At 36.7% G+C, this 26,187-nt stretch overlaps 8 protein-coding genes across 8 annotated transcripts; all 8 read right to left on the bottom strand.

The window, feature by feature from the left end:
• Positions 1–1,954: 1,954 nt before the first annotated feature.
• LOC111611590 (complement C1q-like protein 4) lies at positions 1,955–3,021 on the bottom strand. The gene is made up of 3 exons (XM_023348623.1): positions 2,697–3,021; positions 2,477–2,611; positions 1,955–2,372 (listed from the first exon to the last, which is right to left on the bottom strand). Exons 1-3 carry the CDS (start codon positions 2,950–2,952, stop codon positions 2,086–2,088), a joined length of 678 nt encoding a protein of 225 aa, XP_023204391.1. The 5' UTR covers positions 2,953–3,021; the 3' UTR covers positions 1,955–2,085.
• A 2,476-nt stretch (positions 3,022–5,497) lies between these two features.
• LOC111611692 (complement C1q-like protein 4) lies at positions 5,498–6,564 on the bottom strand. Its single transcript, XM_023349416.1, has 3 exons — positions 6,240–6,564; positions 6,020–6,154; positions 5,498–5,915 (listed from the first exon to the last, which is right to left on the bottom strand). Exons 1-3 carry the CDS (start codon positions 6,493–6,495, stop codon positions 5,629–5,631), a joined length of 678 nt encoding a protein of 225 aa, XP_023205184.1. The 5' UTR covers positions 6,496–6,564; the 3' UTR covers positions 5,498–5,628.
• A 2,480-nt stretch (positions 6,565–9,044) lies between these two features.
• LOC111611691 (complement C1q-like protein 4) lies at positions 9,045–10,111 on the bottom strand. Its single transcript, XM_023349412.1, has 3 exons — positions 9,787–10,111; positions 9,567–9,701; positions 9,045–9,462 (listed from the first exon to the last, which is right to left on the bottom strand). The coding sequence occupies exons 1-3, from the start codon at positions 10,040–10,042 to the stop codon at positions 9,176–9,178; spliced, it is 678 nt and encodes a 225-aa protein (XP_023205180.1). The 5' UTR covers positions 10,043–10,111; the 3' UTR covers positions 9,045–9,175.
• Positions 10,112–12,589: 2,478 nt separating this feature from the next.
• LOC111611690 (complement C1q-like protein 4) lies at positions 12,590–13,656 on the bottom strand. The gene is made up of 3 exons (XM_023349410.1): positions 13,332–13,656; positions 13,112–13,246; positions 12,590–13,007 (listed from the first exon to the last, which is right to left on the bottom strand). The coding sequence occupies exons 1-3, from the start codon at positions 13,585–13,587 to the stop codon at positions 12,721–12,723; spliced, it is 678 nt and encodes a 225-aa protein (XP_023205178.1). The 5' UTR covers positions 13,588–13,656; the 3' UTR covers positions 12,590–12,720.
• A 2,482-nt stretch (positions 13,657–16,138) lies between these two features.
• Positions 16,139–17,205, bottom strand: LOC111611689 (complement C1q-like protein 4). The gene is made up of 3 exons (XM_023349409.1): positions 16,881–17,205; positions 16,661–16,795; positions 16,139–16,556 (listed from the first exon to the last, which is right to left on the bottom strand). The coding sequence occupies exons 1-3, from the start codon at positions 17,134–17,136 to the stop codon at positions 16,270–16,272; spliced, it is 678 nt and encodes a 225-aa protein (XP_023205177.1). The 5' UTR covers positions 17,137–17,205; the 3' UTR covers positions 16,139–16,269.
• A 2,481-nt stretch (positions 17,206–19,686) lies between these two features.
• LOC106700417 (complement C1q-like protein 2) lies at positions 19,687–20,749 on the bottom strand. Its single transcript, XM_014475847.2, has 3 exons — positions 20,429–20,749; positions 20,209–20,343; positions 19,687–20,104 (listed from the first exon to the last, which is right to left on the bottom strand). Exons 1-3 carry the CDS (start codon positions 20,682–20,684, stop codon positions 19,818–19,820), a joined length of 678 nt encoding a protein of 225 aa, XP_014331333.2. The 5' UTR covers positions 20,685–20,749; the 3' UTR covers positions 19,687–19,817.
• Positions 20,750–22,214: 1,465 nt separating this feature from the next.
• Positions 22,215–23,254, bottom strand: LOC106700374 (complement C1q-like protein 2). The gene is made up of 3 exons (XM_014475762.2): positions 22,961–23,254; positions 22,741–22,875; positions 22,215–22,636 (listed from the first exon to the last, which is right to left on the bottom strand). Exons 1-3 carry the CDS (start codon positions 23,211–23,213, stop codon positions 22,350–22,352), a joined length of 675 nt encoding a protein of 224 aa, XP_014331248.2. The 5' UTR covers positions 23,214–23,254; the 3' UTR covers positions 22,215–22,349.
• Positions 23,255–23,789: 535 nt separating this feature from the next.
• On the bottom strand, positions 23,790–26,022 carry LOC102225856 (coenzyme Q-binding protein COQ10 homolog, mitochondrial-like). The gene is made up of 5 exons (XM_005817269.3): positions 25,860–26,022; positions 25,353–25,505; positions 24,993–25,185; positions 24,730–24,831; positions 23,790–24,210 (listed from the first exon to the last, which is right to left on the bottom strand). The coding sequence occupies exons 1-5, from the start codon at positions 25,976–25,978 to the stop codon at positions 24,043–24,045; spliced, it is 735 nt and encodes a 244-aa protein (XP_005817326.2). The 5' UTR covers positions 25,979–26,022; the 3' UTR covers positions 23,790–24,042.
• Positions 26,023–26,187: the final 165 nt, after the last annotated feature.

Raw genomic sequence — 26,187 nt, 5'->3', positions numbered from 1 at the left:
AAAATGACTTGCAGTAAAGATAAAAATACTAAGAAACTAAAAATTGTCTTTTGAAATATATTTAAATAAATAATGTAACACAATTTATTTTTATTTTATTGGTTCATGTTAGTAATTTTTACATTATTTAAAGAATGCAGCTATGTTAGAAAAAAAAAATTAAACTCTTTCTTTTTAATGTGCTACTGAAAAAAAACAATTTGATAACAACCCATGACAGTTACACTTGTTAGTGTATTCAGACATGTTTGCTTCTGAAGGTGAACAAACAGCACTGATACCAGATATCTCACTCCTCTTATTTCTTACTGCAAGATATCCTGTTCCAGAGGTGGTGTGGCAGTGTGGAGATGTACCTGTCGTAGAATCATCCACAGTCCAGATAGAGTACGATGATGATGGATGCTGCACCATGACTGTAGCGCTAAAAAAGAATAAAATAAGTAAAGTCTGATTATTTGTGTCGGCTGATTTCCTGCATGTGTGGTCACATGGTTCCGGTCCATCAGTAAACTTATATGATAACAGTCAAGACTCCTGTGTGCATGTTAAAATAGAATTTCAGATACTGTATATTCAGTTCTGCTTAAGCTAACTCTGAGTTGTTGAAATTAAAGAAAATGGTGAAGGTCAAAAACTCTCACGACTATATTTTCATTGAAATGTATTTGTTAAACCCGAGCAACTTTGTCATTTTGTTGGTTTTTTTGCTCTTCGTCACAATGCTGCTATTTATTAACTTGGCCAGCATGCCACATACTGCTATCACTGGATAAAGGTGTGAGTGTCTATAAAATCTACATAGAAGTATGATCAAGGTTTTGTTGTCCCAAAAACCAGTTTTGAAGGTGCAACTTCCTCCAACAAGAGAGAGTTCAGTCTAAAATAGACATAGCAACCAAGAAAAAATGCTCAATTTCCATAATTGTAGCAGTTCACATGCCATGATAACTGAAGTCTACATATAGGTCCTGCAATTAACAAAAAATGACTTGCAGTAACAGATAAAAATACTAAGGAACTAAAAATTGTCTTTTGAAATATATTTAAATATATAGCCGAAGAAAAACGACTAGTGACTGAGGGTCACTGCGCGTAACACAAACCCTGTAAATTCTAGACACTAACAGGTACCATAGAATTGCACAAAAATCCGTGAGGGATGGATTTTTTTTCTATGTCAAGAAAAAAAAAACATTTTAAACTGTTTCTTTTTAATAAAAAAAAAAACAATTTGATGACAACCCATGACAGTTACACTTGTTAGTGTATTCAGACGTGCTTGCTTCTGAAGGTGAACAAACAGCACCGATACCAGATATCTCACTCCTCTTATTTCTTACTGCAGAATATCCTGTTCCAGAGGGGGTGTGGCAGTGTGGAGATGTACCTGTCATAGAATCATCCACAGTCCAGATAGAGTACGATGATGATGGATGCTGCACCCTGACTCTTTCAAAAGTTTTAGCAGAGAATGCAAATGTTTACATATGCAGGGCAACCAATGACCACGGGGAGATATTGTGCACCACTAAACTAACAGTTCTATAAAGAGTCAATATATGCAAAGAGGAATTGTACAGACATGATGATCTTTGTTGTCTTGAATATGTAGGGTGAAGAAGCAAAATGAGGAATGTTCTGAAAGAGTTTTGGTGCAATTGCAAGAGCATAACATAGTTGCTCTATTCAGTTGAGTATAAATAGTTTCAATATTTCTTTTTTTCTCTCCTACAAATATCTACTTCAGTTGTTTTATACATTTCCAAGTACTTCACTGCTGCAGTTTATTGTTGATGCTTTTTGATACATTAATTTTTATGACTTTAAAATGATCATCAAAGCTAAAAGCTATCTGGAAAATAACCCTGGATATTTATTACTCAGGATATTTTAAATGCTATTTAATAAGTTCATTTATGCAGATAAAACACAATTTTACACTCACACAAAATGCAGTATTTCTGATTTATTTATTTCATCAAGCATTTTCTACACAAATTATGCTAATTTGCAAATTGAAAAAAGAAACTTCCTTTATTGTGAAATAATAAATCATGCTGGCATGCAGAGCTTTTGTATGCATCACATTGTAAAAAGCAGGAAGCCGCTGAAAGTGTTGTAGTTCATGGTGTCGTCGTAGACCAGCCTGTTTGGATGCAGCTGCACGAACACGTTGTCTCCCACTTTCAGAGGGATGACCACAGCGTTGCTGCCCATGTCATTGCTGTCAGACCCATTGGTGTCCCACACAGACGTCAGCCGTTCGCTGTTCTTCATGAGGCTCACAAGCGAGTTGGGGGTAGAAGCCAGGTTGTTGAACATTGAGAAGCGAAAAAAGTACATACCACTGACCATCGCTGTAAAAACACCTGTGAAAACATGAAGGATTAGAAGAACTGAACGGAATATACAAATTAATATGAATTTGACTGTTCTTGTTTTTGTATACATGTCTTCCTAATGCTGTACACACCTGTTGATGGATTATAGCTATTGCCTGTGTTGGAGAAAACCTTTTTGTACTGCAATGGGGTAGCAGTGGTAAAAGGTCCTATGTCTCCAGAACCAGAATCCCTGAGAGCTGCTGAAAAAGCCACCTGAGGAGAGCCTGAAAACATCAAAACACCAGAAATACATTGGAAAACTGGACATGCAGTAATTATATTTCACCGTAAAGCTGAAAGATTTATTACCTCCAGTGAGGCTCCGTAACTCCAGAAGTTCTTTTTCGGTGTTTTGCAGCCTGGTCTCCAGAAAAGTAATTTTTTCTGCCATGTTTACAACCTTCTCCCCCAGTTCTCCCACTTTTTGAGTTACAGATGTGAGAGAGCAGATGTTACAGCTGCCAACCGAGTCTGCAACCTGACAGGCTTTGTCTTTTTTCTCATCAGGTCCAGGATCAGAAAGGCAGATGCCAAATGCTATCATCAGAATAACAATCTTCTTCATGTTTGTTGCTTTTGAGTTTCTGCTCCTCTTCTCAGACGTCTCCAACCTTTTATGCCTGCTGACTGCATGGGACAGTGAGCAAAAGTAGCTCACTACTCTTGTGCCCGCCTCTTAATGTCACCTCAGTGGTATGTAAAAATGCTTTGATCAAAGTGTTAACATAGAAATTCACATATTCTTTCCTCTTAAATTAACTCTTAACTGTTTAAGGAAATTCTGAAGACTAAGAAATCTTAAAATGTTATTTTCATTGAGATTTTTTCACTTTAAACACAAGCCACATTTCCATCCTTTTTGTCATTACCTTCCTATTTACTTAGCCAGCAAGTTAGCACTTCTTAGATACACGGATCTAAGTTGTGACAGGTGGCAAAATCAGCATAGAAGTATGATCAAGGCTCTGTTGTCCCAAAAAACAGTTTTGAATGTGCAACTTCCACAAATGAAAGAGTTTAATCTAAAATATGTATAGCAACCTAGAAAATATGCTCCATTTCCTTCACTATAAGAATGCATTTATTTTATTTATCACATTTATAATCAGTTCACATGACATGATAACTGAAGTCTACATAGAGGTCCTGCAATTAATAAAAAATGACTTGCAGTAAAGATAAAAATACTAAGAAACTAAAAATTGTCTTTTGAAATATATTTAAATAAATAATGTAACACAATTTATTTTTATTTTATTGGTTCATGTTAGTAATTTTTACATTATTTAAAGAATGCAGCTATGTTAGAAAAAAAAAATTAAACTCTTTCTTTTTAATGTGCTACTGAAAAAAAACAATTTGATAACAACCCATGACAGTTACACTTGTTAGTGTATTCAGACATGTTTGCTTCTGAAGGTGAACAAACAGCACTGATACCAGATATCTCACTCCTCTTATTTCTTACTGCAAGATATCCTGTTCCAGAGGTGGTGTGGCAGTGTGGAGATGTACCTGTCGTAGAATCATCCACAGTCCAGATAGAGTACGATGATGATGGATGCTGCACCATGACTCTAGCGCTAAAAAAGAATAAAATAAGTAAAGTCTGATTATTTGTGTCGGCTGATTTCCTGCATGTGTGGTCACATGGTTCCGGTCCATCAGTAAACTTATATGATAACAGTCAAGACTCCTGTGTGCATGTTAAAATAGAATTTCAGATACTGTATATTCAGTTCTGCTTAAGCTAACTCTGAGTTGTTGAAATTAAAGAAAATGGTGAAGGTCAAAAACTCTCACGACTATATTTTCATTGAAATGTATTTGTTAAACCCGAGCAACTTTGTCATTTTGTTGGTTTTTTTGCTCTTCGTCACAATGCTGCTATTTATTAACTTGGCCAGCATGCCACATACTGCTATCACTGGATAAAGGTGTGAGTGTCTATAAAATCTACATAGAAGTATGATCAAGGTTTTGTTGTCCCAAAAACCAGTTTTGAAGGTGCAACTTCCTCCAACAAGAGAGAGTTCAGTCTAAAATAGACATAGCAACCAAGAAAAAATGCTCAATTTCCATAATTGTAGCAGTTCACATGCCATGATAACTGAAGTCTACATATAGGTCCTGCAATTAACAAAAAATGACTTGCAGTAACAGATAAAAATACTAAGGAACTAAAAATTGTCTTTTGAAATATATTTAAATATATAGCCGAAGAAAAACGACTAGTGACTGAGGGTCACTGCGCGTAACACAAACCCTGTAAATTCTAGACACTAACAGGTACCATAGAATTGCACAAAAATCCGTGAGGGATGGATTTTTTTTCTATGTCAAGAAAAAAAAAAACATTTTAAACTGTTTCTTTTTAATAAAAAAAAAACAATTTGATGACAACCCATGACAGTTACACTTGTTAGTGTATTCAGACGTGCTTGCTTCTGAAGGTGAACAAACAGCACTGATACCAGATATCTCACTCCTCTTAGTTCTTACTGCAGAATATCCTGTTCCAGAGGGGGTGTGGCAGTGTGGAGATGTACCTGTCATAGAATCATCCACAGTCCAGATAGAGTACGATGATGATGGATGCTGCACCCTGACTCTTTCAAAAGTTTTAGCAGAGAATGCAAATGTTTACATATGCAGGGCAACCAATGACCACGGGGAGATATTGTGCACCACTAAACTAACAGTTCTATAAAGAGTCAATATATGCAAAGAGGAATTGTACAGACATGATGATCTTTGTTGTCTTGAATATGTAGGGTGAAGAAGCAAAATGAGGAATGTTCTGAAAAAATTTTGGTGCAATTGAAAGAGTATAACATAGTTGCTCTATTCAGTTGAGTATAAATAGTTTCAACATTTCTTTTTTTCTCTCCTACAAATATCTACTTCAGTTGTATACGTTTCCAAGTACTTCACTACTGCAGTTTATTGTTGATGCTTTTTGATACATTAATTTTTATGACTTTAAAATGATCATCAAAGCTAAAAGCTATCTGGAAAATAACCCTGGATATTTATTACTCAGGATATTTTAAATGCTATTTAATAAGTTCACTTATGTAGATAAAACATAATTTTACACTCACACAAAATGCAGTATTTCTGATTTATTTATTTCATCAAGCATTTTCTACACAAATTATGCTAATTTGCAAATTGAAAAAAGAAACTTCCTTTATTGTGAAATAATAAATCATGCTGGCATGCAGAGCTGTTGTATGCATCACATTGTAAAAAGCAGGAAGCCGCTGAAAGTGTTGTAGTTCATGGTGTCGTCGTAGACCAGCCTGTTTGGATGCAGCTGCACGAACACGTTGTCTCCCACTTTCAGAGGGATGACCACAGCGTTGCTGCCCATGTCATTGCTGTCAGACCCATTGGTGTCCCACACAGACGTCAGCCGTTCGCTGTTCTTCATGAGGCTCACAAGCGAGTTGGGGGTAGAAGCCAGGTTGTTGAACATTGAGAAGCGAAAAAAGTACATTCCACTGACAATCGCTGTAAAAACACCTGTGAAAACATGAAGGATTAGAAGAACTGAACGGAATATACAAATTAATATGAATTTGACTGTTCTTGTTTATGTATACATGTCTTCCTAATGCTGTACACACCTGTTGATGGATTATAGCTATTGCCTGTGTTGGAGAAAACCTTTTTGTACTGCAATGGGGTAGCAGTGGTAAAAGGTCCTATGTCTCCAGAACCAGAATCCCTGAGAGCTGCTGAAAAAGCCACCTGAGGAGAGCCTGAAAACATCAAAACACCAGAAATACATTGGAAAACTGGACATGCAGTAATTATATTTCACCGTAAAGCTGAAAGATTTATTACCTCCAGTGAGGCTCCGTAACTCCAGAAGTTCTTTTTCGGTGTTTTGCAGCCTGGTCTCCAGAAAAGTAATTTTTTCTGCCATGTTTACAACCTTCTCCCCCAGTTCTCCCACTTTTTGAGTTACAGATGTGAGAGAGCAGATGTTACAGCTGCCAACCGAGTCTGCAACCTGACAGGCTTTGTCTTTTTTCTCATCAGGTCCAGGATCAGAAAGGCAGATGCCAAATGCTATCATCAGAATAACAATCTTCTTCATGTTTGTTGCTTTTGAGTTTCTGCTCCTCTTCTCAGACGTCTCCAACCTTTTATGCCTGCTGACTGCATGGGACAGTGAGCAAAAGTAGCTCACTACTCTTGTGCCCGCCTCTTAATGTCACCTCAGTGGTATGTAAAAATGCTTTGATCAAAAATGTTAACATAGAAATTCACATATTCTTTCCTCTTAAATTAACTCTTAACTGTTTAAGGAAATTCTGAAGACTAAGAAATCTTAAAATGTTATTTTCATTGAGATTTTTTCACTTTAAACACAAGCCACATTTCCATCCTTTTTGTCATTACCTTCCTATTTACTTAGCCAGCAAGTTAGCACTTCTTAGATACACGGATCTAAGTTGTGACAGGTGGCAAAATCAGCGTAGAAGTATGATCAAGGCTCTGTTGTCCCATAAAACAGTTTTGAATGTGCAACTTCCACAAATGAAAGAGTTTAATCTAAAATATGTATAGCAACCTAGAAAATATGCTCCATTTCCTTCACTATAAGAATGCATTTATTTTATTTATCACATTTATAATCAGTTCACATGACATGATAACTGAAGTCTACATAGAGGTCCTGCAATTAATAAAAAATGACTTGCAGTAAAGATAAAAATACTAAGAAACTAAAAATTGTCTTTTGAAATATATTTAAATAAATAATGTAACACAATTTATTTTTATTTTATTGGTTCATGTTAGTAATTTTTACATTATTTAAAGAATGCAGCTATGTTAGAAAAAAAAATTAAACTCTTTCTTTTTAATGTGCTACTGAAAAAAAACAATTTGATAACAACCCATGACAGTTACACTTGTTAGTGTATTCAGACATGTTTGCTTCTGAAGGTGAACAAACAGCACTGATACCAGATATCTCACTCCTCTTATTTCTTACTGCAAGATATCCTGTTCCAGAGGTGGTGTGGCAGTGTGGAGATGTACCTGTCGTAGAATCATCCACAGTCCAGATAGAGTACGATGATGATGGATGCTGCACCATGACTCTAGCGCTAAAAAAGAATAAAATAAGTAAAGTCTGATTATTTGTGTCGGCTGATTTCCTGCATGTGTGGTCACATGGTTCCGGTCCATCAGTAAACTTATATGATAACAGTCAAGACTCCTGTGTGCATGTTAAAATAGAATTTCAGATACTGTATATTCAGTTCTGCTTAAGCTAACTCTGAGTTGTTGAAATTAAAGAAAATGGTGAAGGTCAAAAACTCTCACGACTATATTTTCATTGAAATGTATTTGTTAAACCCGAGCAACTTTGTCATTTTGTTGGTTTTTTTGCTCTTCGTCACAATGCTGCTATTTATTAACTTGGCCAGCATGCCACATACTGCTATCACTGGATAAAGGTGTGAGTGTCTATAAAATCTACATAGAAGTATGATCAAGGTTTTGTTGTCCCAAAAACCAGTTTTGAAGGTGCAACTTCCTCCAACAAGAGAGAGTTCAGTCTAAAATAGACATAGCAACCAAGAAAAAATGCTCAATTTCCATAATTGTAGCAGTTCACATGCCATGATAACTGAAGTCTACATATAGGTCCTGCAATTAACAAAAAATGACTTGCAGTAACAGATAAAAATACTAAGAAACTAAAAATTGTCTTTTGAAATATATTTAAATATATAGCCGAAGAAAAACGACTAGTGACTGAGGGTCACTGCGCGTAACACAAACCCTGTAAATTCTAGACACTAACAGGTACCATAGAATTGCACAAAAATCCGTGAGGGATGGATTTTTTTTCTATGTCAAGAAAAAAAAAAACATTTTAAACTGTTTCTTTTTAATAAAAAAAAAAACAATTTGATGACAACCCATGACAGTTACACTTGTTAGTGTATTCAGACGTGCTTGCTTCTGAAGGTGAACAAACAGCACCGATACCAGATATCTCACTCCTCTTATTTCTTACTGCAGAATATCCTGTTCCAGAGGGGGTGTGGCAGTGTGGAGATGTACCTGTCATAGAATCATCCACAGTCCAGATAGAGTACGATGATGATGGATGCTGCACCCTGACTCTTTCAAAAGTTTTAGCAGAGAATGCAAATGTTTACATATGCAGGGCAACCAATGACCACGGGGAGATTTTGTGCGCCACTAAACTAACAGTTCTATAAAGAGTCAATATATGCAAAGAGGAATTGTACAGACATGATGATCTTTGTTGTCTTGAATATGTAGGGTGAAGAAGCCAAATGAGGAATGTTCTGAAAGAGTTTTGGTGCAATTGCAAGAGCATAACATAGTTGCTCTATTCAGTTGAGTATAAATAGTTTCAATATTTCTTTTTTTCTCTCCTACAAATATCTACTTCAGTTGTTTTATACATTTCCAAGTACTTCACTACTGCAGTTTATTGTTGATGCTTTTTGATACATTAATTTTTATGACTTTAAAATGATCATCAAAGCTAAAAGCTATCTGGAAAATAACCCTGGATATTTATTACTCAGGATATTTTAAATGCTATTTAATAAGTTCATTTATGCAGATAAAACACAATTTTACACTCACACAAAATGCAGTATTTCTGATTTATTTATTTCATCAAGCATTTTCTACACAAATTATGCTAATTTGCAAATTGAAAAAAGAAACTTCCTTTATTGTGAAATAATAAATCATGCTGGCATGCAGAGCTGTTGTATGCATCACATTGTAAAAAGCAGGAAGCCGCTGAAAGTGTTGTAGTTCATGGTGTCGTCGTAGACCAGCCTGTTTGGATGCAGCTGCACGAACACGTTGTCTCCCACTTTCAGAGGGATGACCACAGCGTTGCTGCCCATGTCATTGCTGTCAGACCCATTGGTGTCCCACACAGACGTCAGCCGTTCGCTGTTCTTCATGAGGCTCACAAGCGAGTTGGGGGTAGAAGCCAGGTTGTTGAACATTGAGAAGCGAAAAAAGTACATACCACTGACCATCGCTGTAAAAACACCTGTGAAAACATGAAGGATTAGAAGAACTGAACGGAATATACAAATTAATATGAATTTGACTGTTCTTGTTTTTGTATACATGTCTTCCTAATGCTGTACACACCTGTTGATGGATTATAGCTATTGCCTGTGTTGGAGAAAACCTTTTTGTACTGCAATGGGGTAGCAGTGGTAAAAGGTCCTATGTCTCCAGAACCAGAATCCCTGAGAGCTGCTGAAAAAGCCACCTGAGGAGAGCCTGAAAACATCAAAACACCAGAAATACATTGGAAAACTGGACATGCAGTAATTATATTTCACCGTAAAGCTGAAAGATTTATTACCTCCAGTGAGGCTCCGTAACTCCAGAAGTTCTTTTTCGGTGTTTTGCAGCCTGGTCTCCAGAAAAGTAATTTTTTCTGCCATGTTTACAACCTTCTCCCCCAGTTCTCCCACTTTTTGAGTTACAGATGTGAGAGAGCAGATGTTACAGCTGCCAACCGAGTCTGCAACCTGACAGGCTTTGTCTTTTTTCTCATCAGGTCCAGGATCAGAAAGGCAGATGCCAAATGCTATCATCAGAATAACAATCTTCTTCATGTTTGTTGCTTTTGAGTTTCTGCTCCTCTTCTCAGACGTCTCCAACCTTTTATGCCTGCTGACTGCATGGGACAGTGAGCAAAAGTAGCTCACTACTCTTGTGCCCGCCTCTTAATGTCACCTCAGTGGTATGTAAAAATGCTTTGATCAAAAATGTTAACATAGAAATTCACATATTCTTTCCTCTTAAATTAACTCTTAACTGTTTAAGGAAATTCTGAAGACTAAGAAATCTTAAAATGTTATTTTCATTGAGATTTTTTCACTTTAAACACAAGCCACATTTCCATCCTTTTTGTCATTACCTTCCTATTTACTTAGCCAGCAAGTTAGCACTTCTTAGATACACGGATCTAAGTTGTGACAGGTGGCAAAATCAGCGTAGAAGTATGATCAAGGCTCTGTTGTCCCAAAAAACAGTTTTGAATGTGCAACTTCCACAAATGAAAGAGTTTAATCTAAAATATGTATAGCAACCTAGAAAATATGCTCCATTTCCTTCACTATAAGAATGCATTTATTTTATTTATCACATTTATAATCAGTTCACATGACATGATAACTGAAGTCTACATAGAGGTCCTGCAATTAATAAAAAATGACTTGCAGTAAAGATAAAAATACTAAGAAACTAAAAATTGTCTTTTGAAATATATTTAAATAAATAATGTAACACAATTTATTTTTATTTTATTGGTTCATGTTAGTAATTTTTACATTATTTAAAGAATGCAGCTATGTTAGAAAAAAAAAATTAAACTCTTTCTTTTTAATGTGCTACTGAAAAAAAACAATTTGATAACAACCCATGACAGTTACACTTGTTAGTGTATTCAGACATGTTTGCTTCTGAAGGTGAACAAACAGCACTGATACCAGATATCTCACTCCTCTTATTTCTTACTGCAAGATATCCTGTTCCAGAGGTGGTGTGGCAGTGTGGAGATGTACCTGTCGTAGAATCATCCACAGTCCAGATAGAGTACGATGATGATGGATGCTGCACCATGACTCTAGCGCTAAAAAAGAATAAAATAAGTAAAGTCTGATTATTTGTGTCGGCTGATTTCCTGCATGTGTGGTCACATGGTTCCGGTCCATCAGTAAACTTATATGATAACAGTCAAGACTCCTGTGTGCATGTTAAAATAGAATTTCAGATACTGTATATTCAGTTCTGCTTAAGCTAACTCTGAGTTGTTGAAATTAAAGAAAATGGTGAAGGTCAAAAACTCTCACGACTATATTTTCATTGAAATGTATTTGTTAAACCCGAGCAACTTTGTCATTTTGTTGGTTTTTTTGCTCTTCGTCACAATGCTGCTATTTATTAACTTGGCCAGCATGCCACATACTGCTATCACTGGATAAAGGTGTGAGTGTCTATAAAATCTACATAGAAGTATGATCAAGGTTTTGTTGTCCCAAAAACCAGTTTTGAAGGTGCAACTTCCTCCAACAAGAGAGAGTTCAGTCTAAAATAGACATAGCAACCAAGAAAAAATGCTCAATTTCCATAATTGTAGCAGTTCACATGCCATGATAACTGAAGTCTACATATAGGTCCTGCAATTAACAAAAAATGACTTGCAGTAACAGATAAAAATACTAAGGAACTAAAAATTGTCTTTTGAAATATATTTAAATATATAGCCGAAGAAAAACGACTAGTGACTGAGGGTCACTGCGCGTAACACAAACCCTGTAAATTCTAGACACTAACAGGTACCATAGAATTGCACAAAAATCCGTGAGGGATGGATTTTTTTTCTATGTCAAGAAAAAAAAAAACATTTTAAACTGTTTCTTTTTAATAAAAAAAAAAACAATTTGATGACAACCCATGACAGTTACACTTGTTAGTGTATTCAGACGTGCTTGCTTCTGAAGGTGAACAAACAGCACTGATACCAGATATCTCACTCCTCTTAGTTCTTACTGCAGAATATCCTGTTCCAGAGGGGGTGTGGCAGTGTGGAGATGTACCTGTCATAGAATCATCCACAGTCCAGATAGAGTACGATGATGATGGATGCTGCACCCTGACTCTTTCAAAAGTTTTAGCAGAGAATGCAAATGTTTACATATGCAGGGCAACCAATGACCACGGGGAGATATTGTGCACCACTAAACTAACAGTTCTATAAAGAGTCAATATATGCAAAGAGGAATTGTACAGACATGATGATCTTTGTTGTCTTGAATATGTAGGGTGAAGAAGCAAAATGAGGAATGTTCTGAAAAAATTTTGGTGCAATTGAAAGAGTATAACATAGTTGCTCTATTCAGTTGAGTATAAATAGTTTCAACATTTCTTTTTTTCTCTCCTACAAATATCTACTTCAGTTGTATACGTTTCCAAGTACTTCACTACTGCAGTTTATTGTTGATGCTTTTTGATACATTAATTTTTATGACTTTAAAATGATCATCAAAGCTAAAAGCTATCTGGAAAATAACCCTGGATATTTATTACTCAGGATATTTTAAATGCTATTTAATAAGTTCACTTATGTAGATAAAACATAATTTTACACTCACACAAAATGCAGTATTTCTGATTTATTTATTTCATCAAGCATTTTCTACACAAATTATGCTAATTTGCAAATTGAAAAAAGAAACTTCCTTTATTGTGAAATAATAAATCATGCTGGCATGCAGAGCTGTTGTATGCATCACATTGTAAAAAGCAGGAAGCCGCTGAAAGTGTTGTAGTTCATGGTGTCGTCGTAGACCAGCCTGTTTGGATGCAGCTGCACGAACACGTTGTCTCCCACTTTCAGAGGGATGACCACAGCGTTGCTGCCCATGTCATTGCTGTCAGACCCATTGGTGTCCCACACAGACGTCAGCCGTTCGCTGTTCTTCATGAGGCTCACAAGCGAGTTGGGGGTAGAAGCCAGGTTGTTGAACATTGAGAAGCGAAAAAAGTACATTCCACTGACCATCGCTGTAAAAACACCTGTGAAAACATGAAGGATTAGAAGAACTGAACGGAATATACAAATTAATATGAATTTGACTGTTCTTGTTTATGTATACATGTCTTCCTAATGCTGTACACACCTGTTGATGGATTATAGCTATTGCCTGTGTTGGAGAAAACCTTTTTGTACTGCAATGGGGTAGCAGTGGTAAAAGGTCCTATGTCTCCAGAACCAGAATCCCTGAGAGCTGCTGAAAAAGCCACCTGAGGAGAGCCTGAAAACATCAAAACACCAGAAATACATTGGAAAACTGGACATGCAGTAATTATATTTCACCGTAAAGCTGAAAGATTTATTACCTCCAGTGAGGCTCCGTAACTCCAGAAGTTCTTTTTCGGTGTTTTGCAGCCTGGTCTCCAGAAAAGTAATTTTTTCTGCCATGTTTACAACCTTCTCCCCCAGTTCTCCCACTTTTTGAGTTACAGATGTGAGAGAGCAGATGTTACAGCTGCCAACCGAGTCTGCAACCTGACAGGCTTTGTCTTTTTTCTCATCAGGTCCAGGATCAGAAAGGCAGATGCCAAATGCTATCATCAGAATAACAATCTTCTTCATGTTTGTTGCTTTTGAGTTTCTGCTCCTCTTCTCAGACGTCTCCAACCTTTTATGCCTGCTGACTGCATGGGACAGTGAGCAAAAGTAGCTCACTACTCTTGTGCCCGCCTCTTAATGTCACCTCAGTGGTATGTAAAAATGCTTTGATCAAAAATGTTAACATAGAAATTCACATATTCTTTCCTCTTAAATTAACTCTTAACTGTTTAAGGAAATTCTGAAGACTAAGAAATCTTAAAATGTTATTTTCATTGAGATTTTTTCACTTTAAACACAAGCCACATTTCCATCCTTTTTGTCATTACCTTCCTATTTACTTAGCCAGCAAGTTAGCACTTCTTAGATACACGGATCTAAGTTGTGACAGGTGGCAAAATCAGCGTAGAAGTATGATCAAGGCTCTGTTGTCCCAAAAAACAGTTTTGAATGTGCAACTTCCACAAATGAAAGAGTTTAATCTAAAATATGTATAGCAACCTAGAAAATATGCTCCATTTCCTTCACTATAAGAATGCATTTATTTTATTTATCACATTTATAATCAGTTCACATGACATGATAACTGAAGTCTACATAGAGGTCCTGCAATTAATAAAAAATGACTTGCAGTAAAGATAAAAATACTAAGAAACTAAAAATTGTCTTTTGAAATATATTTAAATAAATAATGTAACACAATTTATTTTTATTTTATTGGTTCATGTTAGTAATTTTTACATTATTTAAAGAATGCAGCTATGTTAGAAAAAAAAATTAAACTCTTTCTTTTTAATGTGCTACTGAAAAAAAACAATTTGATAACAACCCATGACAGTTACACTTGTTAGTGTATTCAGACATGTTTGCTTCTGAAGGTGAACAAACAGCACTGATACCAGATATCTCACTCCTCTTATTTCTTACTGCAAGATATCCTGTTCCAGAGGTGGTGTGGCAGTGTGGAGATGTACCTGTCGTAGAATCATCCACAGTCCAGATAGAGTACGATGATGATGGATGCTGCACCATGACTCTAGCGCTAAAAAAGAATAAAATAAGTAAAGTCTGATTATTTGTGTCGGCTGATTTCCTGCATGTGTGGTCACATGGTTCCGGTCCATCAGTAAACTTATATGATAACAGTCAAGACTCCTGTGTGCATGTTAAAATAGAATTTCAGATACTGTATATTCAGTTCTGCTTAAGCTAACTCTGAGTTGTTGAAATTAAAGAAAATGGTGAAGGTCAAAAACTCTCACGACTATATTTTCATTGAAATGTATTTGTTAAACCCGAGCAACTTTGTCATTTTGTTGGTTTTTTTGCTCTTCGTCACAATGCTGCTATTTATTAACTTGGCCAGCATGCCACATACTGCTATCACTGGATAAAGGTGTGAGTGTCTATAAAATCTACATAGAAGTATGATCAAGGTTTTGTTGTCCCAAAAACCAGTTTTGAAGGTGCAACTTCCTCCAACAAGAGAGAGTTCAGTCTAAAATAGACATAGCAACCAAGAAAAAATGCTCAATTTCCATAATTGTAGCAGTTCACATGCCATGATAACTGAAGTCTACATATAGGTCCTGCAATTAACAAAAAATGACTTGCAGTAACAGATAAAAATACTAAGAAACTAAAAATTGTCTTTTGAAATATATTTAAATATATAGCCGAAGAAAAACGACTAGTGACTGAGGGTCACTGCGCGTAACACAAACCCTGTAAATTCTAGACACTAACAGGTACCATAGAATTGCACAAAAATCCGTGAGGGATGGATTTTTTTTCTATGTCAAGAAAAAAAAAAACATTTTAAACTGTTTCTTTTTAATAAAAAAAAAAAAACAATTTGATGACAACCCATGACAGTTACACTTGTTAGTGTATTCAGACGTGCTTGCTTCTGAAGGTGAACAAACAGCACCGATACCAGATATCTCACTCCTCTTATTTCTTACTGCAGAATATCCTGTTCCAGAGGGGGTGTGGCAGTGTGGAGATGTACCTGTCATAGAATCATCCACAGTCCAGATAGAGTACGATGATGATGGATGCTGCACCCTGACTCTTTCAAAAGTTTTAGCAGAGAATGCAAATGTTTACATATGCAGGGCAACCAATGACCACGGGGAGATTTTGTGCGCCACTAAACTAACAGTTCTATAAAGAGTCAATATATGCAAAGAGGAATTGTACAGACATGATGATCTTTGTTGTCTTGAATATGTAGGGTGAAGAAGCCAAATGAGGAATGTTCTGAAAGAGTTTTGGTGCAATTGCAAGAGCATAACATAGTTGCTCTATTCAGTTGAGTATAAATAGTTTCAATATTTCTTTTTTTCTCTCCTACAAATATCTACTTCAGTTGTTTTATACATTTCCAAGTACTTCACTACTGCAGTTTATTGTTGATGCTTTTTGATACATTAATTTTTATGACTTTAAAATGATCATCAAAGCTAAAAGCTATCTGGAAAATAACCCTGGATATTTATTACTCAGGATATTTTAAATGCTATTTAATAAGTTCATTTATGCAGATAAAACACAATTTTACACTCACACAAAATGCAGTATTTCTGATTTATTTATTTCATCAAGCATTTTCTACACAAATTATGCTAATTTGCAAATTGAAAAAAGAAACTTCCTTTATTGTGAAATAATAAATCATGCTGGCATGCAGAGCTGTTGTATGCATCACATTGTAAAAAGCAGGAAGCCGCTGAAAGTGTTGTAGTTCATGGTGTCGTCGTAGACCAGCCTGTTTGGATGCAGCTGCACGAACACGTTGTCTCCCACTTTCAGAGGGATGACCACAGCGTTGCTGCCCATGTCATTGCTGTCAGACCCATTGGTGTCCCACACAGACGTCAGCCGTTCGCTGTTCTTCATGAGGCTCACAAGCGAGTTGGGGGTAGAAGCCAGGTTGTTGAACATTGAGAAGCGAAAAAAGTACATACCACTGACCATCGCTGTAAAAACACCTGTGAAAACATGAAGGATTAGAAGAACTGAACGGAATATACAAATTAATATGAATTTGACTGTTCTTGTTTTTGTATACATGTCTTCCTAATGCTGTACACACCTGTTGATGGATTATAGCTATTGCCTGTGTTGGAGAAAACCTTTTTGTACTGCAATGGGGTAGCAGTGGTAAAAGGTCCTATGTCTCCAGAACCAGAATCCCTGAGAGCTGCTGAAAAAGCCACCTGAGGAGAGCCTGAAAACATCAAAACACCAGAAATACATTGGAAAACTGGACATGCAGTAATTATATTTCACCGTAAAGCTGAAAGATTTATTACCTCCAGTGAGGCTCCGTAACTCCAGAAGTTCTTTTTCGGTGTTTTGCAGCCTGGTCTCCAGAAAAGTAATTTTTTCTGCCATGTTTACAACCTTCTCCCCCAGTTCTCCCACTTTTTGAGTTACAGATGTGAGAGAGCAGATGTTACAGCTGCCAACCGAGTCTGCAACCTGACAGGCTTTGTCTTTTTTCTCATCAGGTCCAGGATCAGAAAGGCAGATGCCAAATGCTATCATCAGAATAACAATCTTCTTCATGTTTGTTGCTTTTGAGTTTCTGCTCCTCTTCTCAGACGTCTCCAACCTTTTATGCCTGCTGACTGCATGGGACAGTGAGCAAAAGTAGCTCACTACTCTTGTGCCCGCCTCTTAATGTCACCTCAGTGGTATGTAAAAATGCTTTGATCAAAAATGTTAACATAGAAATTCACATATTCTTTCCTCTTAAATTAACTCTTAACTGTTTAAGGAAATTCTGAAGACTAAGAAATCTTAAAATGTTATTTTCATTGAGATTTTTTCACTTTAAACACAAGCCACATTTCCATCCTTTTTGTCATTACCTTCCTATTTACTTAGCCAGCAAGTTAGCACTTCTTAGATACACGGATCTAAGTTGTGACAGGTGGCAAAATCAGCGTAGAAGTATGATCAAGGCTCTGTTGTCCCAAAAAACAGTTTTGAATGTGCAACTTCCACAAATGAAAGAGTTTAATCTAAAATATGTATAGCAACCTAGAAAATATGCTCCATTTCCTTCACTATAAGAATGCATTTATTTTATTTATCACATTTATAATCAGTTCACATGACATGATAACTGAAGTCTACATAGAGGTCCTGCAATTAATAAAAAATGACTTGCAGTAAAGATAAAAATACTAAGAAACTAAAAATTGTCTTTTGAAATATATTTAAATAAATAATGTAACACAATTTATTTTTATTTTATTGGTTCATGTTAGTAATTTTTACATTATTTAAAGAATGCAGCTATGTTAGAAAAAAAAATTAAACTCTTTCTTTTTAATGTGCTACTGAAAAAAAACAATTTGATAACAACCCATGACAGTTACACTTGTTAGTGTATTCAGACATGTTTGCTTCTGAAGGTGAACAAACAGCACTGATACCAGATATCTCACTCCTCTTATTTCTTACTGCAAGATATCCTGTTCCAGAGGTGGTGTGGCAGTGTGGAGATGTACCTGTCGTAGAATCATCCACAGTCCAGATAGAGTACGATGATGATGGATGCTGCACCATGACTCTAGCGCTAAAAAAGAATAAAATAAGTAAAGTCTGATTATTTGTGTCGGCTGATTTCCTGCATGTGTGGTCACATGGTTCCGGTCCATCAGTAAACTTATATGATAACAGTCAAGACTCCTGTGTGCATGTTAAAATAGAATTTCAGATACTGTATATTCAGTTCTGCTTAAGCTAACTCTGAGTTGTTGAAATTAAAGAAAATGGTGAAGGTCAAAAACTCTCACGACTATATTTTCATTGAAATGTATTTGTTAAACCCGAGCAACTTTGTCATTTTGTTGGTTTTTTTGCTCTTCGTCACAATGCTGCTATTTATTAACTTGGCCAGCATGCCACATACTGCTATCACTGGATAAAGGTGTGAGTGTCTATAAAATCTACATAGAAGTATGATCAAGGTTTTGTTGTCCCAAAAACCAGTTTTGAAGGTGCAACTTCCTCCAACAAGAGAGAGTTCAGTCTAAAATAGACATAGCAACCAAGAAAAAATGCTCAATTTCCATAATTGTAGCAGTTCACATGCCATGATAACTGAAGTCTACATATAGGTCCTGCAATTAACAAAAAATGACTTGCAGTAACAGATAAAAATACTAAGAAACTAAAAATTGTCTTTTGAAATATATTTAAATATATAGCCGAAGAAAAACGACTAGTGACTGAGGGTCACTGCGCGTAACACAAACCCTGTAAATTCTAGACACTAACAGGTACCATAGAATTGCACAAAAATCCGTGAGGGATGGATTTTTTTTCTATGTCAAGAAAAAAAAAAACATTTTAAACTGTTTCTTTTTAATAAAAAAAAAAAACAATTTGATGACAACCCATGACAGTTACACTTGTTAGTGTATTCAGACGTGCTTGCTTCTGAAGGTGAACAAACAGCACCGATACCAGATATCTCACTCCTCTTATTTCTTACTGCAGAATATCCTGTTCCAGAGGGGGTGTGGCAGTGTGGAGATGTACCTGTCATAGAATCATCCACAGTCCAGATAGAGTACGATGATGATGGATGCTGCACCCTGACTCTTTCAAAAGTTTTAGCAGAGAATGCAAATGTTTACATATGCAGGGCAACCAATGACCACGGGGAGATTTTGTGCGCCACTAAACTAACAGTTCTATAAAGAGTCAATATATGCAAAGAGGAATTGTACAGACATGATGATCTTTGTTGTCTTGAATATGTAGGGTGAAGAAGCAAAATGAGGAATGTTCTGAAAAAATTTTGGTGCAATTGCAAGAGCATAACATAGTTGCTCTATTCAGTTGAGTATAAATAGTTTCAATATTTCTTTTTTTCTCTCCTACAAATATCTACTTCAGTTGTTTTATACATTTCCAAGTACTTCACTACTGCAGTTTTTTGTTGATGCTTTTTGATACATTAATTTTTATGACTTTAAAATGATCATCAAAGCTAAAAGCTATCTGGAAAATAACCCTGGATATTTATTACTCAGGATATTTTAAATGCTATTTAATAAGTTCATTTATGCAGATAAAACACAATTTTACACTCACACAAAATGCAGTATTTCTGATTTATTTATTTCATCAAGCATTTTCTACACAAATTATGCTAATTTGCAAATTGAAAAAAGAAACTTCCTTTATTGTGAAATAATAAATCATGCTGGCATGCAGAGCTTTTGTATGCATCACATTGTAAAAAGCAGGAAGCCGCTGAAAGTGTTGTAGTTCATGGTGTCGTCGTAGACCAGCCTGTTTGGATGCAGCTGCACGAACACGTTGTCTCCCACTTTCAGAGGGATGACCACAGCGTTGCTGCCCATGTCATTGCTGTCAGACCCATTGGTGTCCCACACAGACGTCAGCCATTCGCTGTTCTTCGTGAGGCTCACAAGCGAGTTGGGGGTAGAAGCCAGGTTGTTGAACATTGAGAAGCGAAAAAAGTACATTCCACTGACCATCGCTGTAAAAACACCTGTGAAAACATGAAGGATTAGAAGAACTGAACGGAATATACAAATTAATATGAATTTGACTGTTCTTGTTTTTGTATACATGTCTTCCTAATGCTGTACACACCTGTTGATGGATTATAGCTATTGCCTGTGTTGGAGAAAACCTTTTTGTACTGCAATGGGGTAGCAGTGGTAAAAGGTCCTATGTCTCCAGAACCAGAATCCCTGAGAGCTGCTGAAAAAGCCACCTGAGGAGAGCCTGAAAACATCAAAACACCAGAAATACATTGGAAAACTGGACATGCAGTAATTATATTTCACCGTAAAGCTGAAAGATTTATTACCTCCAGTGAGGCTCCGTAACTCCAGAAGTTCTTTTTCGGTGTTTTGCAGCCTGGTCTCCAGAAAAGTCATTTTTTCTGCCATGTTTACAACCTTCTCCCCCAGTTCTCCCACTTTTTGAGTTACAGATGTGAGAGACCAGATGTTACAGCTGCCAACCGAGTCTGCAACCTGACAGGCTTTGTCTTTTTTCTCATCAGTTCCAGGATCAGAAAGGCAGATGCCAAATGCTATCATCAGAATAACAATCTTCTTCATGTTTGTTGCTTTTGAGTTTCTGCTCCTCTTCTCAGACGTCTCCAACCTTTTATGCCTGCTGACTGCATGGGACAGTGAGCAAAAGTAGCTCACTACTCTTGTGCCCGCCTCTTAATGTCACCTCAGTGGTATGTAAAAATGCTTTGATCAAAAATGTTAACATAGAAATTCACATATTCTTTCCTCTTAAATTAACTCTTAACTGTTTAAGGAAATTCTGAAGACTAAGAAATCTTAAAATGTTATTTTCATTGAGATTTTTTCACTTTAAACACAAGCCACATTTCCATCCTTTTTGTCATTACCTTCCTATTTACTTAGCCAGCAAGTTAGCACTTCTTAGATACACGGATCTAAGTTGTGACAGGTGGCAAAATCAGCATAGAAGTATGATCAAGGCTCTGTTGTCCCAAAAATCAGTTTTGAATGTGCAACTTCCACAAATGAAAGAGTTTAATCTAAAATATGTATAGCAACCTAGAAAATATGCTCCATTTCCTTCACTATAAGAATGCATTTATTTTATTTATCACATTTATAATCAGTTCACATGACATGATAACTGAAGTCTACATAGAGGTCCTGCAATTAATAAAAAATGACTTGCAGTAAAGATAAAAATACTAAGAAACTAAAAATTGTCTTTTGAAATATATTTAAATAAATAATGTAACACAATTTATTTTTATTTTATTGGTTCATGTTAGTAATTTTTACATTATTTAAAGAATGCAGCTATGTTAGAAAAAAAAAATTAAACTCTTTCTTTTTAATGTGCTACTGAAAAAAAACAATTTGATAACAACCCATGACAGTTACACTTGTTAGTGTATTCAGACATGCTTGCTTCTGAAGGTGAACAAACAGCACTGATACCAGATATCTCACTCCTCTTATTTCTTACTGCAGGATATCCTGTTCCAGAGGTGGTGTGGCAGTGTGGAGATGTACCTGTCGTAGAATCATCCACAGTCCAGATAGAGTACGATGATGATGGATGCTGCACCATGACTCTTTCAAAAGATTTAGCAGAGAACGCAAATGTTTACATATGCAGGGCAACCAATGACCACGGGGAGATTTTGTGCGCCACTAAACTAACAGTTCTATAAAGAGTCAATATATGCAAAGAGGAATTGTACAGACATGATGATCTTTGTTGTCTTGAATATGTAGGGTGAAGAAGCCAAATGAGGAATGTTCTGAAAAAATTTTGGTGCAATTGAAAGAGTATAACATAGTTGCTCTATTCAGTTGAGTATAAATAGTTTCAACATTTCTTTTTTTCTCTCCTACAAATATCTACTTCAGTTGTATACGTTTCCAAGTACTTCACTACTGCAGTTTTTTGTTGATGCTTTTTGAGCATCAACAAAGTGATTTTAAAGTCATTTTTATGACTTTAAAATTCTCATCAAAGCTAAAAGCTATCTGGAAAATAACCCTGGATATTTATTACTCAGGATATTTTAAATGCTATTTAATAAATTCACTTATGTAGATAAAACACAATTTTACACTCACACAAAATGCAGTATTTCTGATTTATTTATTTATTTCATCAAGCATTTTCTACACAAATTATGCTAATTTGCAAATTGAAAAAAGAAACTTCCTTTATTGTGAAATAATAAATCATGCTGGCATGCAGAGCTTTTGTATGCATCACATTGTAAAAAGCAGGAAGCCGCTGAAAGTGTTGTAGTTCATGGTGTCGTCGTAGACCAGCCTGTTTGGCTGCAGCTGCACGAACACGTTGTCTCCCACGTTCAGAGGGATGACCACAGCGTTGCTGCCCATGTCATTGCTGTCAGACCCATTGGTGTCCCACACAGACGTCAGCCGTTCGCTGTTCTTCATGAGGCTCACAACCGAGTTGGGGGTAGTAGCCAGGTTGTTGAACATTGAGAAGCGAAAAAAGTACATTCCACTGACCATCGCTGTAAAAATTCCTGTGAAAACATGAAGGATTAGAAGAACTGAAAGGTATATACAAATTAATATGAATTTGACTGTTCTTGTTTTTGTATACATGTCTTCCTAATGCTGTACACACCTGTTGATGGATTATAGCTATTGCCTGTGTTGGAGAAAACCTTTTTGTACTGCAATGGGGTAGCAGTGGTAAAAGGTCCTATGTCTCCAGAACCAGAATCCCTGAGAGCTGCTGAAAAAGCCACCTGAGGAGAGCCTGAAAACATCAAAACACCAGAAATACATTGGAAAACTGGACATGCAGTAATTATATTTCACCGTAAAGCTGAAAGATTTATTACCTCCAGTGAGGCTCCGTAACTCCAGAACTTCTTTTTCAGTGTTTTGCAGCCTGGTCTCCAGAAAAGTAATTTTTTCTGCCATATTTACAACCTTCTCCCCCAGTTCTCCCACTTTTTGAGTTACAGATGTGAGAGAGCAGATGTTACAGCAGCTAGCTGAGCCTGCAACCTGACAGACTCTGTCATTCTCATCAGGTCCAGGATCAGAAAGACAGAATCCGAATGCTATGATCAGAATAACAATCTTCTTCATGTTTGTTGCTTTTGAGTCTGCTCCTCTCTTCAGTTGCCTCCAACCTTTTATGGCTGCTGGCTGCATGTGATGTTGCGTAAAAGCGGAAAAGCCAGCTTCACAAAACTCCTGTACCTGCTGCCTTTGTTTTTGATGTGACGTTGACTGATTTTTGGAAAATCCCACTAATTCAGTCTGAAGTACATTTTAATATACTGTATAGTTTTTGTTATAAGGTCTAGATGTCAGTTTTTTTTCCACTTTGAAACCCAAGGTAGAAAGAAAAAAGTACTAAACACATTCTTTGAAAATATTTCCAAAAACAAAACCCAACCTATTACCCAGTATGGATATCTTTGTGTTCAAATACTAATTAGTTGGGAGAGAGAGGTCAACCGCACCCCGGGGGTCATTGTGCAACTATTCCCGTAAGCAGATGTTTTCCCCTTTTCTTAGAATGCTTAGTTAAATTGTAAAGATTACAAATACGATAACATGACCTTTGTTTCTTTACTGGCATCATGCTTTGATCGGTCACTGGACAACAAACAACAGAGTTTTAGTTACACTACAAGAAATCAGAATCAGCTCTCAAAGCACTTTTAACAAAAACTTTTATTTGATGTATTATTACCGTCAGCAAAATAAATAAATATGTACAGAAAAGTAAATAAATTTTAATTTGGCTCAAAATAAATACAGTTTGCATATGTTCAATTTACAATAAAATATGTAGGTGCGTGCAAACAGGAGAACTGGTCTCAGATGAGAGTCAAGTATTGGGCGTAGTGAAAGCAGCACGATGGCTTGGTTTTGGTAATAGCCCGGGAGGATAAGGACACTGCAGAGGTCAGAGGTGGTTGCTAATAGCTGAAAGACTCCTGAAGGAAGCGTCTGGCTTGTTTCTGTAAAGAGTCGCTGCATGGGACTCGAAGGCACTGACCATTTGCTTTACAACTTCGTCGAAGAACACGGAGGCCAGCTGAGAATGCAGCAGAGACTTGAACTCAAAGGACACCTGCAGGAGACAGAAAAATTCAAATGTTCAAGAGTTAAAAATTATAAATGATCACAAAAATCTGCATCCTTAAATGATATTTAGGCTTTGGAAGTTCAGGAGTATCAGAAGCCAAGGATTATCCATGCTTAACACGTTGGGCTGAAATTGAACTAGATTCTGGTTAATCTTGGTGTAATCTGTGCCAACATTGAGGTTAAACTCCTGCCTGCAGCTCCTTAATACGCTACATTTACTGCTGCTGCATTCTTACACAACACCAGCATGATGCACTACACTAAATTTAGAGCATAATGAGATTTCATTCAACACTTCCTCGCAGCCAGTAATCCATTCACAACAGTACAGAAAGGATCGATCAAAAGTAAGACTCCAAGGAATGGAGTCTGATCTCTTAATTTCTTCCCTTTAAATCAATATCCTAGCCCTTTTAAATATTTATAGCCAGTATGGCGATTTTCTGGTCTTTGCTTAACTCACAAAGAAGAAGAATTATCTTATTCACAGAAAAGTACTTACAAAGAAATCCACTTTGCAGGAGCCTGGGAGGCCTTTGGCTCCAGGGGCAAACCTCCACACCGTTTCAAGATGGCTGAAGAGTGACCCATCAGAGCACACCGCCTGATTTGGACACGAGCAATGTGTAAATGCTAAAAGTTAACAAGCTAATCACTACAGTCATGAGAATTACTAAAAAGAAGCATTTTGCATTATAACCATAAATTATTGAAGATTTAAAAACATTTTAAACTATAAAAATCCCAGTCAATCTAACTACTTACTCTGACTTGGTGGTTAGGAACAAAAGTGAGCTCAGATGTATATCGCTCGGTGATGGGAGGGAAACCAATTTCAAGCTCTGCTCGGACGTTTCCCTTCGTTCCCTTCAGGATTCGAGACTTCTTGCACCAGGGAACAAAATACTTGTAGTCCTCTACGTTGGCCACCACCTTGTACATCTCTTCTGGAGTGTACCTGGACACAAAATTACATAGCAAATTATGTAATTAATTAAAATCTCTTTCTTTTCGAATGTTTCATGGTTTCGATATAGTTACAAAATAATAGATGGTAGCGTCAAAAAGATTATTGTTTTTTTACCATTACTGTGATCATTTCAAACTGTTTAAATTGGCACTCACTCCAATATCCTGCTCTCCGTGTACTCCATCCTGCGGGTGCTGATGGGAACAGCCAGGTTGATGAAGGTGCGCCTGGTTGTCACCGTGGGGGTGGCAGGGCGCAGCTGAAGGCTGGCTCTCCTTTCTGTCAGGATCCCACAAGATCCCAACTGTCTAAAGTGGAAGAAAACATGGCATTTCTGAGCACATTCACGTGAAGTCTGTGGCTAAAACGTCAGAATAACTCCTTAGAGGATATTTACTTATTTCATTTATTCAACGGAGTAAATCACAATCTGAAAAAACTCGCTTTAATTATAATCTGCCAAGTTGTGAACATGCCAAATGTATGCTTTGAATTTATCAATGAAAAGGTTATTTAAGCTCATTCGTGCGCTTTCGATTTGATTAAGGAACAATTTTTAAGGCGATTAAGCAAAATCACTAAAAGAAAATGAATGTTTAGGAGGAGCAGAGTGAACAGACTGATGATGTAAGGGCATCTCCAGTAGAAAAAGTCGGACCCACCTAAAGTGTGCCCTTCTGCTGTTTCCACGTACAGCCTTTAAAAGTGCGCCGTCCTTCATGTCCACCAGCGCCTTAAACAGCAGAGACGTTGTTCTTCTGGTCATTCTGTATTTTTCCATCAAAAACCTCGTTTTACAAACTAACCGGTAAAACCATGCCAGCAGCTGCTGCGCGAGGGCTTTATACTCACACCTGGGGCGTGGCAATGCTACCAAATAAGGAAATATCTTACGTAACGCGCTCCGTCATCGGTGTTGACCAATCAGAATACGCATGGGTGGTTTTTAAATGATACATTTTAAAAAGGTGGATATGCAAAGAAATTCCA

The sequence above is a fragment of the Xiphophorus maculatus genome, chromosome 16, assembly GCF_002775205.1.
Source record: "Xiphophorus maculatus strain JP 163 A chromosome 16, X_maculatus-5.0-male, whole genome shotgun sequence".
Taxonomy (NCBI): domain Eukaryota; kingdom Metazoa; phylum Chordata; class Actinopteri; order Cyprinodontiformes; family Poeciliidae; genus Xiphophorus; species Xiphophorus maculatus.
This window is presented reverse-complemented; position numbering and strand designations above follow the sequence as displayed.

What these genes read in the sequence shown, in the direction of transcription:
- LOC111611691 (XM_023349412.1), bottom strand. Translation starts at nt 10,042, where the DNA reads ATGAAGAAGATTGTTATTCTGATGATAGCATTTGGCATCTGCCTTTCT. An exon ending in GTTACGGAGCCTCACTGGAG is followed by an intron (nt 9,702 to 9,786) that starts GTAATAAATCTT and finishes TGATGTTTTCAG; the next exon opens with GCTCTCCTCAGGTGGCTTTT. An exon ending in TAGCTATAATCCATCAACAG is followed by an intron (nt 9,463 to 9,566) that starts GTGTGTACAGCA and finishes ATGTTTTCACAG; the next exon opens with GTGTTTTTACAGCGATGGTC.
- LOC106700374 (XM_014475762.2), bottom strand. Translation starts at nt 23,213, where the DNA reads ATGAAGAAGATTGTTATTCTGATCATAGCATTCGGATTCTGTCTTTCT. An exon ending in GTTACGGAGCCTCACTGGAG is followed by an intron (nt 22,876 to 22,960) that starts GTAATAAATCTT and finishes TGATGTTTTCAG; the next exon opens with GCTCTCCTCAGGTGGCTTTT. An exon ending in TAGCTATAATCCATCAACAG is followed by an intron (nt 22,637 to 22,740) that starts GTGTGTACAGCA and finishes ATGTTTTCACAG; the next exon opens with GAATTTTTACAGCGATGGTC.
- LOC106700417 (XM_014475847.2), bottom strand. Translation starts at nt 20,684, where the DNA reads ATGAAGAAGATTGTTATTCTGATGATAGCATTTGGCATCTGCCTTTCT. An exon ending in GTTACGGAGCCTCACTGGAG is followed by an intron (nt 20,344 to 20,428) that starts GTAATAAATCTT and finishes TGATGTTTTCAG; the next exon opens with GCTCTCCTCAGGTGGCTTTT. An exon ending in TAGCTATAATCCATCAACAG is followed by an intron (nt 20,105 to 20,208) that starts GTGTGTACAGCA and finishes ATGTTTTCACAG; the next exon opens with GTGTTTTTACAGCGATGGTC.
- LOC111611692 (XM_023349416.1), bottom strand. Translation starts at nt 6,495, where the DNA reads ATGAAGAAGATTGTTATTCTGATGATAGCATTTGGCATCTGCCTTTCT. An exon ending in GTTACGGAGCCTCACTGGAG is followed by an intron (nt 6,155 to 6,239) that starts GTAATAAATCTT and finishes TGATGTTTTCAG; the next exon opens with GCTCTCCTCAGGTGGCTTTT. An exon ending in TAGCTATAATCCATCAACAG is followed by an intron (nt 5,916 to 6,019) that starts GTGTGTACAGCA and finishes ATGTTTTCACAG; the next exon opens with GTGTTTTTACAGCGATTGTC.
- LOC111611590 (XM_023348623.1), bottom strand. Translation starts at nt 2,952, where the DNA reads ATGAAGAAGATTGTTATTCTGATGATAGCATTTGGCATCTGCCTTTCT. An exon ending in GTTACGGAGCCTCACTGGAG is followed by an intron (nt 2,612 to 2,696) that starts GTAATAAATCTT and finishes TGATGTTTTCAG; the next exon opens with GCTCTCCTCAGGTGGCTTTT. An exon ending in TAGCTATAATCCATCAACAG is followed by an intron (nt 2,373 to 2,476) that starts GTGTGTACAGCA and finishes ATGTTTTCACAG; the next exon opens with GTGTTTTTACAGCGATGGTC.
- LOC102225856 (XM_005817269.3), bottom strand. Translation starts at nt 25,978, where the DNA reads ATGGAAAAATACAGAATGACCAGAAGAACAACGTCTCTGCTGTTTAAG. An exon ending in ACGGAGAGCAGGATATTGGA is followed by an intron (nt 25,186 to 25,352) that starts GTGAGTGCCAAT and finishes TTTTGTGTCCAG; the next exon opens with GTACACTCCAGAAGAGATGT. An exon ending in CCTGCAAAGTGGATTTCTTT is followed by an intron (nt 24,211 to 24,729) that starts GTAAGTACTTTT and finishes TGTCTCCTGCAG; the next exon opens with GTGTCCTTTGAGTTCAAGTC.
- LOC111611690 (XM_023349410.1), bottom strand. Translation starts at nt 13,587, where the DNA reads ATGAAGAAGATTGTTATTCTGATGATAGCATTTGGCATCTGCCTTTCT. An exon ending in GTTACGGAGCCTCACTGGAG is followed by an intron (nt 13,247 to 13,331) that starts GTAATAAATCTT and finishes TGATGTTTTCAG; the next exon opens with GCTCTCCTCAGGTGGCTTTT. An exon ending in TAGCTATAATCCATCAACAG is followed by an intron (nt 13,008 to 13,111) that starts GTGTGTACAGCA and finishes ATGTTTTCACAG; the next exon opens with GTGTTTTTACAGCGATGGTC.
- LOC111611689 (XM_023349409.1), bottom strand. Translation starts at nt 17,136, where the DNA reads ATGAAGAAGATTGTTATTCTGATGATAGCATTTGGCATCTGCCTTTCT. An exon ending in GTTACGGAGCCTCACTGGAG is followed by an intron (nt 16,796 to 16,880) that starts GTAATAAATCTT and finishes TGATGTTTTCAG; the next exon opens with GCTCTCCTCAGGTGGCTTTT. An exon ending in TAGCTATAATCCATCAACAG is followed by an intron (nt 16,557 to 16,660) that starts GTGTGTACAGCA and finishes ATGTTTTCACAG; the next exon opens with GTGTTTTTACAGCGATGGTC.